Genomic DNA, 9,853 nt, shown 5'->3' on the forward strand with positions numbered 1-9,853 from the left:
CATTCATGAGATTCACTCAGCTCTTTCTCTGTCCTTCACGTAATCTCTGGGGGCTAAATGTTTAAAACAAGAGCATAGAAATCCTTGAGTATTCCACTGTTTGTCACTGTCTCACTGCTGGACTAACTCTAAAGAGGTTCTTGCCATTATTCAGATAATGTTAGTATGGTGCAGGGTCAACTCCGACCATAAGGAGGAATGCAAACAGCATACCTAAAAGCAGAGAGAACATTAAAAAAAAAAAAACATTTCACCTCTTTTTGGTGCTGGGACTTATTCAGGAAGTACATAGGGACACATTTTTTTCTTTTTTTGGCCAAATGTGAATACTCATTCTTAAAGTTGTCCGCTGGTGATTGGATCACCCAAGTCTGAACAAGGCCCAACGGTGATAAAATCTCAGGTCACTGCCTACTTTGATCAACAGCCCCTGACACAGGAAAACACATCAAACAGAGCAGACCTTTGCTGACTCTTATCAGAGCGGGACATCACATGTGACTCTGTAGAACGAAAAAGACTGATCAAAAGGCACCAGACGAGCTCTGGAATTTCCACGTTTAAAGAAACGTGCACGAAGACGACAAAATAAAACAAAAAACGTGAAAATTTCTACCCATCGAGATGAATTCAAGTTTCATTTGTCCGTTTCCCTGCTGCTTAATATTTTGATATGGCCTGCTGATATTCATGGGCCCTGCTGAAAACAACTGTGGACATATATGCGGATACTTAAATGGCATTTAATGTGTTAATATCACTGTCTGCCTTTAAGAAAAATGCCATTTCCAGCGAACAACATTAAAAATCCGCCTCACTGGCTTTGCACTGCTGCCATTTCACACCCATGCCTAAGCCGTTTTGTTCTTTTTAACAGATTAAACTTTACAAAAAAAAATAAACAAAACATGGCAGTCACAATAACTCAGTCCCCCGTTTTTGGTTGTACACTTGGAAAGAGGTGGTGCTGCTTTTGAACGTATTTTTTGCTTTAGTAATTGGGCAGATTTGATTGAAAGACTTAGATATCACTGATTCTCTTGAAACTTGCTTAAGGGAATTGTGTTTGTGAGCGTTTTAAAAAAAAATAAATAGAAAAAAACCAATGTGCGTCTGGTAAAATCGAAATATCTGATCATTATTCCAGAGAAAAGACTTCTCTGACATGTATCCTCTCCGTCAAAGCTTTTTATTATCAACATGCTCAACTAAACCACCATCTGTGGACACGTTGCAGCTTTATTTATTCTCTCAGTCCTGTGTATAACCTTTCAAAAGTTCACTTCGCAACTGGATGGAAACGCAGCTATTGAGCTGGTACCTTTACTGACAATTACTTAGGGTGGTTTTAAACCAACCATGAGGTGTGTGTGTGTGTGTGTGTTGCTTTGGCTTCCATGTTAATGGCATGAACACCTGCTGCGGGCCATTTCGCGTTTCAGTGTGTTGCTGATTTTTTTTAGTTATGCATAAGGGAAGTGGTTCTCAGCCAAGATACACATCTGCTGGTCATCGCACTGACATGTCAAATCAGGAACTATTCACCTTTTGAAGTATTTTCATGTGTGTGTGCATTACGTCACAGAACACGGCCCGACTGACCACCGATTCATTTTGCTTTCTGGACCACTTGTTTCTTCAAGATTGAACACAGGTCTTCTCCTGTTCTACTGCTGTCTATGTGAAACTGGTCGACCCTTTGGTCGTCACTTTTTAAATCACATCGGTGATAAATTACAACAAACTTTGGGGGAATTCATATTCACTACTAAAAGCCCAGCATCACACACCTTCACCTTTTGACCCATTGGGTATACACATGCCCACCTGTGTATGTCTGTGACAAGAAAGTTGCATTCCCTGCAATCTCTAAACAGTTTTTATTCTATTAGTTTACTGTATATTGTTTATGAAGCCAATTTCAAAAATTAGTAATTGGTAGTGAGATTCATGGTCATAGACTGGTTCCCAAAAGTCGGATAAAACCCGCACTGTTCCACTTTCACAAACTGCTATGAAATAAAGTAAAAAGTGGGACTCATTCTGGGAGGTAGCTCTGCTGCGGCCTCTCCCCTCCCAGAATGAAAAAAAAAAAGCTCACTTATCAAATTCCTTCTGGAGTACATCAGCAGAAATTCCTTTAAACGACTGTCACCTGAACACACCGACGAGCTCCTTCATTTGTTTTACACAGTTCAACCCTACTCCAGCAGTTTGAGATGAACTTTAATGCGGCCATTCATCATCGGACCCCTCGCTGTTGCTGTAACCCCACAGTAGGCAAGTCAAACTGATAACCTGGTGTCACTTTCTGAATCCTCTCTCATTGCACAATTGGATTTACCTCCAGGCAGCTGGATTCTTGGGAGACTCGCTGTATCAAAATCTAATCCATCTCGCTAAGCTTCCAGATAGGTTTCTGGCCAAGGCACAGTGGCTCGTTACATTAATCACACATACTGTTTTTATACACTTGGAGTGGATGTTGCAAATTGTTTCCACTATCTTGCGAGTGCAGTGGAATTTACACCACAGTGGAGGCAGACAGGCTGGGAGGGTCAGTTAGCGGTTAGGGTCTGTAAACGTTCGCACTACCTCGTGACTGCATGAGTTCCTGAAGTGAAAAGCAGGTTTACCTTGAGTCTGTTTTCCAAATAGCAGCGCTGAGGTTGAATGCTTTCAAAACATTTTTAAAAAGGATGCACATAAATCTGTAATATACACATAAACCACCCCGAAAAATGGGATGTGAACGTGTTGCAGACTGCAGTGTTCTTAAAATCTAGAATATTATAAACAGAGCTCGTCTTTTTCTCCACCGCCTCTGCTTCCCGTGTGCTGTGTGAACTGCTGGGAAAGTACTTGGAACGCATAAAAAGTTTCTTTGAGAGGGGAAAAGCTTCCAGTTACAGTCCTGCTTCTGTAACAAGGGAGGTAAGAGACATTCCACTGCCACGGGCCAGTTTCCACTGTGGAAGTTTGGGTTGCCGCCCACCCTTCCCTCTGGTCGTGTAGCAGCTTATGCACAGTTTTGCATTTAAGGAGTACTTGAAACACTCTTTGTGGAGGTACAAGATGGCATCCCAGCAGCTCAATTTGAAGTTAATGGCGCTGGCTGTTTTGGTGATGCTGACAGCTCTCAGAGGTAAGCACAATTTCCTCACTTTCTTTGGCTTTTGTACTGCTCCACTTTGGTTTTGCTCTCACAAAGACACACTCGTTAATCCCAATTAGTCTGTCCATCGCCATCTGATCCTGTGTTTATTTCTAGCTCTTTGTGGTGAATGGACTTCTAGCGGCATTCGCAGTCAAATAGCCAAATTGCGGCACGTCAGAAAGTTGAGACATTCTTGCAAACCAGGAATTGGGGAAAAAAAAAGAAAAAAAAAAAAAGGGGGGGGGGGGGGGGGTCGAACCATTTCCAAGAGAGGTTTCAAGACTGCTGATTCTCTTACATGGTGTTTTGTTAGTCACACATGGATCTTATTTAATGCCGATGGAAAAAAAGAAAGCAGGGAGTATGTGGACTCATCTATAGCCCACAAGGCTCTATTGACACATTGATCCCTTTTAATGTCAATGAAGATTAATTTACATTTCAGCTTCCCACTTCTGAAAGCAGAGCATACACCTAAATGCACTTCACTTTCATGAATTACTTTACTAGATCTATGCCGTTTTCTCAGATTCCATTAGGTGAAAAAGCCAAAGCAGTCAACATCATGCCAGCTTCTCTCGCCGTCGCCACGATTCATCTTTGGCTACAAGACTAATTGGCATTCCACAACACACATACTTACTAATCAAATGAAGCAGGAGGCATGAAAGGCATGCTCCATAAAAAGCCGTATGTATGCCTTTTCACCACGCATGAGTTGGTATTTGTGAAGGAAGGACTGCACGGTCAGAATGTGCCTGCCTCGTGCATTCTTCACACCATGTGTACACATGCTGCTTCACAGGAAGTCAAGCCTATTCTAGTGAAGTTCAAATAATAATAATAAAAAAAAAATGCAGTGAGACAGAATTTAACAACTTCTTCACAGAGCTTGCATTTCTTTTTATTGTACACACACTTGTATAACTATAATCTACCATTCGCTTGCTGCAGTGTATATAATGTGTGGAACTTTCCGTCAGGCCGTTACCATTTATTCAATAATCGTGGTGCTATGGATAACAGACGCCAAAGCGTCTCAAAGAAATGCTTGAGAACTAAAGGCGTGCAATAACACAGAGGTGAAACTCATTCTGTAGAAAAATAACTCGACTTTTTTTTGTTGTTGTTGTAATTCTCTGCTCCACAGGAAATACTCTCCTGCCTGGTTTGAGTCATCAGCCCTCCAGTGCCTTTAGGCATCAGTAGAACATCGCATAGTTCTACTTTAGAAGCAGTGTTTGAATCAGGCTACAACACCAAGTCATTGCTCTGTAATTTCAAGTGCCTAGAGTTAAGGTGCCGCCCGATCCGATCGATCTAATTTTAATGATGCATAACGTGGACAGAACGGTGCTTCCATCACTACTGTCATTTGATGTTGAAATAAATGCAAATTAAATACTTTCTCATTGCAATCTAAAGCCAAATGTCAGCAGTTTTGTCTTTTTTTTCCCACCATTTTAAAATGGCTTTGTAGTCCAGTTATAGAGTATTTAGAAATCTTGATAAAAAGCTCCTGATGTGATTCGATAAAAGGCGGTGGCAAACTATTTAAGCATGTTTTCTAGGAGCTGCTTTCAGATATGTGAGGAATAGAAACTAAATGCTGCTTCTCCGTGTTGTGCTTCAACTCTGGTAACAGAAAACAAACCCGATGAACTAGATGGTCTGATAGGTCTGGATGGTTCATAAAGTATGAGCAAACCTGAACGCACGCCTGATCTGAGCTGCACCACCGTAAGACAATCGTGCCCCAAAGCCAGTTTTTAGCCCCTGTATGTCCTACTAAGTCCCTAATAGCTTTCTGATTTCCCTTTACTCATAGTCCTCCATGTACAGAACTGTATCTATTACAAATGCAAAGTCTTTTATTGAAAGTTAAATACACGTGACAGGACAGCAAATGTTAGTGTTACAAAAAAAAGAACCTCAAGGATAGCCGGAAAATCTCCTTTAGTCATGAATTCCAAGCTCACCTTGAGAAGCTTATTACCCAGGCGTACACAGGCCCAGATGGATTGTCTGACCTCTTATCTTAGAACTCTTCTAATCATTTAGCCCCATTGTTACTATCCGTCTTTGTTGAATCCTTTGAAGCTGGCTCCCTCCCCTCCTCATTTAATCAAGCAAGACTCTGGAGGCAGTTTGCGTAAATATGGGGTCTCAGGCAGCGTTGGATCTTCTAAAAACTCATTAGTCCAAAACATATAGAGCAAAGTGGTCAATAAATGCTTAATAGAGAACAACATCTGCAGCTGATCGGAGTCCAGAGTTGAATTCCATCAAGAACCCACGAGGGAACCGAAAGACCAGAGCGATTACATGTCAGCCTTCCAACTTTAAAGTCCTGGGGTGTTGCAGAGGGACTGCTCCAGAAACCCAGCAAAGATATTCAGAAAGTTTGCTAATATGAATATAAAACATGAAGTTAAAATCTTTGAACTAATGTCTCACCATCCTGCGTTGCTCGTGTCTGTATACAAACAGATTTAGTTGTAAACCAAAATTTTGGCATTTGGTATAGAAATATTTTAGCCACCTTTTGCACGTGCAGTTTTGTTGCGTCTGTTGTATGTCGGCTGGATTACGAGATAAATGTACTTTGTGCAAGATGTTTGCCTTCTCTGAAAGTCGGTCAATAAATCTCAGAGAAAATGTCACGTCAATAAAAGCTAACTGTGTATCTCAGTTCGAGCGAATTAGACGGCCCTGCTTTTCAAGAGAGACGCATTTCTAATGGATACACAAGAGGATGATTTAAAAAAATTGAGCCACAGCCAGTCATGCATACAAACAACCTTTCCTCATTCAAAGGTTCTATGTGTCAGAATAGAATTGAATTAAACAAAAAACACTTGGTAGATACAACCTCAAATGAACAACAACAGTTGACATGTTCTACCGGTTCATAAATCTTTTAACAAGCTAAAATGGGGAATCAGTGAGTGAAAATCTAAGCGTTCCTGGTTCCACATCTTCTAGGACCACCTATAGCAGCAATGGCTTTATCGTTGTTAGTCTCTCACATCGTTGTGGAGGAATTTTGACCCACTTTTCTTTACAAAGTTGCATCAGCTCATTGAGGTTAGTGGGCATGAGTTTTTTGCAACCCCCCTCTTAAGTTCCCACCACAGCATTTCAGGTTGATTCTTCTACTTTTCAGACATCTTGTTGCAGATTTGCTTCCGCATTTGGGATCACTGTCCCGCTGAATGATCTAACTCAGCTTTAGCTGTCACGTTTGACTCTAGAATACTTTGGTGTAACAGAGGAGCTCGTGGTCAACTCAATGACTGTAGGATGTCCAGACCCTGTTTGTGCTGATATAATGTGTAAGGTCTTCAACAGAAATGGTGCTGCGTTTATGGTCTCGTCCGTCTGGAAAAGCAAAAGCCATGTTGCAATGTTCTACTCTGAAGGAGTAGATTGCTTTCTCCTGCAACCCTGCCAAACAAGTCATCCGTGTTCGGCCTTCTTCTGATTGTAACGTCTCAGAGTATTGTGCAGTCTGACCTCGGTGTAACTTACTGGGATGTCCACGTTTAGGACGATCGACAGCTGTCCTTAATGCTTTCCTCTTGTGAACAAATCGCTTTCCAGTGTAGAATAACGGACTCCAAATTGTTTAGAAATGGCCTTACAACCCTTCCCAAATCAATGAGCAGCAACGATTGCCTCCGTTAGATCATTGCTGGTTTCTGCCCTTCTTGACATTGTGTTAACACACGTCCAAATGCTCCAGACCAGAAAACTGCTAAAACATCTGCTTTCATAGACGCGTTCCCGCTGGCTGATGATGAATCAGTAATGTGCACTTGATTAACAGCACCTGGCTTCTTCTCTACCTCTTCAGTCTTATGGAAGCAGTAAGTAAGGTACTACCCCCCCGAAGGGATCTTGTAAATGCATTCTAATTGATTTCCCTTTTCAAAAAGTACAATTACTGTAACAATGTAAGTAGTATGCACGACATGGAAGCTGATTAATGCTTCATTATTAATATCAAGAGCTCCGTTCAACTCTACTGATGGAGGTGGGAGGAACCATTTAGAACTGTGGAAAGAATGACTCATACCAAGAACTTTGTGAAGCAAACTACTTAAGTAATGGGGATAATTATGCAGAAATCAGCTGTTCCTTCATCAGCTCATTCATCGGCACGAATAAAAAAAGAAGAAATACAATAAGACAAGCAATTTTCAGGAGTTGGCAGCTTCTCCTCTAATCAAGTCAAATCAGGGTTAACTCCGATTTGACAGTTGCATCTGCAATTAAAACCCAGTTTTCGAAAACTCAACAGAAAAAGGGGAGGAAAAGTAGCTACAGCGCAAATCAGGATGATGAGGACTGTTCACTTTTTGATGTAGTCTAAAGATTTGATGATCTTCATTTAGAACAATTCAAAATTGGACTAAAAATTGAGTTTGTCTGAAAGTTTTTGGAGTCACAATGCAGCCGAAGCTGCAGAGGCTACAAAAAGACGCAAAAATCTTTAATAGCAGAAGCAGAAGCAGTGTCCTAAGATACTGATGAAAGCAGACTTAGCATCCAGTGCTTTTATGTATTGAATGACTATTTGAAATAGAGAAGAAAACAGCAGGATTCCATCTGCTGTTTGAGTGCAAAGCTGAAAATGTGATTCGATTTTAAACATAAAGAATAATGTAACAGAGATTTTAACTATTGACACGACACAACGAATCAAAACCATTTAAAAAACGTGAGTTTTTGTAAGTAAGTCAACAGGTGGGGCATGAAGTGCTGCTTGGAACCTGCTCCACCTGCAGTAACTCTGACTCTTTTTGTCATGCATGTTGTATTCGAGTCTCCCTCATCTGTTAAATCATGTTACACCGTCATGTTTGTCACGTTTTGAAGTTACTCCCAGCCTCAGTTTAACTGTAGCTCACAATGGACAAGCCAAAAAAAAATAATTGTGACCATTCCGAGTGGCGCAGAAATCGCTGACATTGTGCTTTCTCATCCAAAGTCTAACTTACCTTTAATCAGAACAGCATCTGCACTGCAGCTTGTGACGTCTCTGTCCTCTTGCCTTTACAGATGTGTCCAGCGACAGCCAGTTACACAAGATCTTAAGGAAAAGAGCCGGTAACCAACTTGCAAACACCACAAAACAATCACAGTCATGCTGCGGATAGAAATTAGAAACAGAAATACATATTTTGCCTCACTGGCTAATCTCTTCCACCCAGTGGCAGGAGCTGGTAACGGCCCATCAAAGTCCTCCATTGCCGTGCCTTCCTCTAAGGCCCAAGAATTCCTGGCAAAGCTGAGCAGAACCAAGAGGAACATTTGGGATCGTAGCAGACCAGACGTCCAGCAGTGGATTATGCAGTTTATGTACATGGGATTCGATGAGCAGGTGAGTTATGCATGTTCATGCAGCGTTTAAGAGCCATTACGCATCAATCAATAAGCAGCGAGGCGGCCAGTGTGACGGAAACACTGAATTATGAAGAGGCACAAAAGACGAGACTTATTCCACTATTCTGAGGCTCAAGAGTTTCTGGCAAAGCAGAGCAGGTTCAACAGGTTCGATGTGCCTGCGAACCGCAGCCAGATCAGTCTAATAAAACTGATTGGAGTTGTTAAATGCTTGATAAATACCCGAGCTGATTGTTACTCACTTGTGCACTTCTGAGATAAACTAGATCGTTCTGAGGCTTTCATTTTGGGACAAAAGAAAGCAAAAAAAATAAATAAAAAATTATGGCAAACAATCACTTATCCAAACTGTGTGGAGGACAAATGAAAAAAAAAAAACCTCAGTCTAAACGTCTGACGTCCAAAAGATGGTTTTCAAAAGGTGCACTTACGCCCAAAGAGTAGTTATTTGGGTGAATGAATAAATACAGTGTGAAGCCGAATACACGAAAACATGAATTTCCTCTCTCACATATAAACCCACTTACATAGCCAGATACAGTCTTCTTTCAGGTCATTGACTTTCATGAATTCAGCGGGGACAGTAAGGGATGGAGGGAGGAGATAAGAGCAGAGAGAGGAGAGCACAAAATTACCCCCTCCTTCCACCGTTCCTGACAGCATCAGCCCACTATAGCTGGATTTCTCCAACAACCTTATACATGACACCTTTGCGCATATTGCCATTTGCTGTGGCTTCCTGGAAAGGCCAAAGCTGTCAAAGGATTGGCCTTTTCAGTGTTGCCTTTCATGCGTGCCCATTCGCCGTAGCTGTACCTGCTGACCGTCTTACTGGACATCTTATCAGCTGCTGTTTTGTTGGTTTTTTGTTGTCTATCAGCTGGACGTTTTAATGGTTTCAAACACAGTTGTGTTTTTTTTTTTTTTTTTCCTTTTTTCCCCCTCACCAGAAGCTGGAGGCGGACTTGTCGTACTGGATGGATCAGGCACGCTCCAATGACCACGGGCGTCAGCATCACTACGACGAAAACTCCCCCATCGGCCCGCGCGACCCCTCCTCTTACAGACACGGAGCGAATGTCAATTACGACTACTACTAACACCTGTCTCTCTCTCTCTCACACACACACACTCTCTCAGCTGTGTTTCCATCACTTTGGAGGGCCTTAGATTGAGTTCCAAAGTGATGCTCAGTGGCTTTCTTCACCTGCCCAGACCTCCACAAGTGTCCCAGCTCATCTGCCTTGATGCTTACTCCCATCTCTGCTTTCCAACCTCGCGATCTAG

The 9,853-nt window shown here is 41.8% G+C and overlaps 1 protein-coding gene across 1 annotated transcript; it reads left to right on the plus strand.

The window, feature by feature from the left end:
- Positions 1-2,882: 2,882 nt before the first annotated feature.
- On the plus strand, positions 2,883-9,822 carry ecrg4a (ECRG4 augurin precursor a). The gene is made up of 4 exons (XM_072396728.1): positions 2,883-3,145; positions 8,222-8,269; positions 8,374-8,543; positions 9,517-9,822. Exons 1-4 carry the CDS (start codon positions 3,022-3,024, stop codon positions 9,664-9,666), a joined length of 492 nt encoding a protein of 163 aa, XP_072252829.1. The 5' UTR covers positions 2,883-3,021; the 3' UTR covers positions 9,667-9,822.
- The last annotated feature ends 31 nt before the right edge of the window (positions 9,823-9,853 follow it).

This window comes from Leuresthes tenuis, unplaced genomic scaffold (genome assembly GCF_036924035.1).
Source record: "Leuresthes tenuis unplaced genomic scaffold, fLeuTen1.0.hap1 SCAF_12, whole genome shotgun sequence".
Taxonomy (NCBI): Eukaryota; Metazoa; Chordata; class Actinopteri; order Atheriniformes; family Atherinopsidae; genus Leuresthes; species Leuresthes tenuis.

Excerpts from the sequence above, each read along its gene's own strand:
- ecrg4a (XM_072396728.1), top strand. The coding sequence starts at position 3,022 with ATGCACAGTTTTGCATTTAAGGAGTACTTGAAACACTCTTTGTGGAGG. Across the intron at positions 3,146-8,221 it reads GATGCTGACAGCTCTCAGAG|ATGTGTCCAGCGACAGCCAG; the intron begins GTAAGCACAATT and ends TTGCCTTTACAG. Across the intron at positions 8,270-8,373 it reads GATCTTAAGGAAAAGAGCCG|TGGCAGGAGCTGGTAACGGC; the intron begins GTAACCAACTTG and ends TCTTCCACCCAG.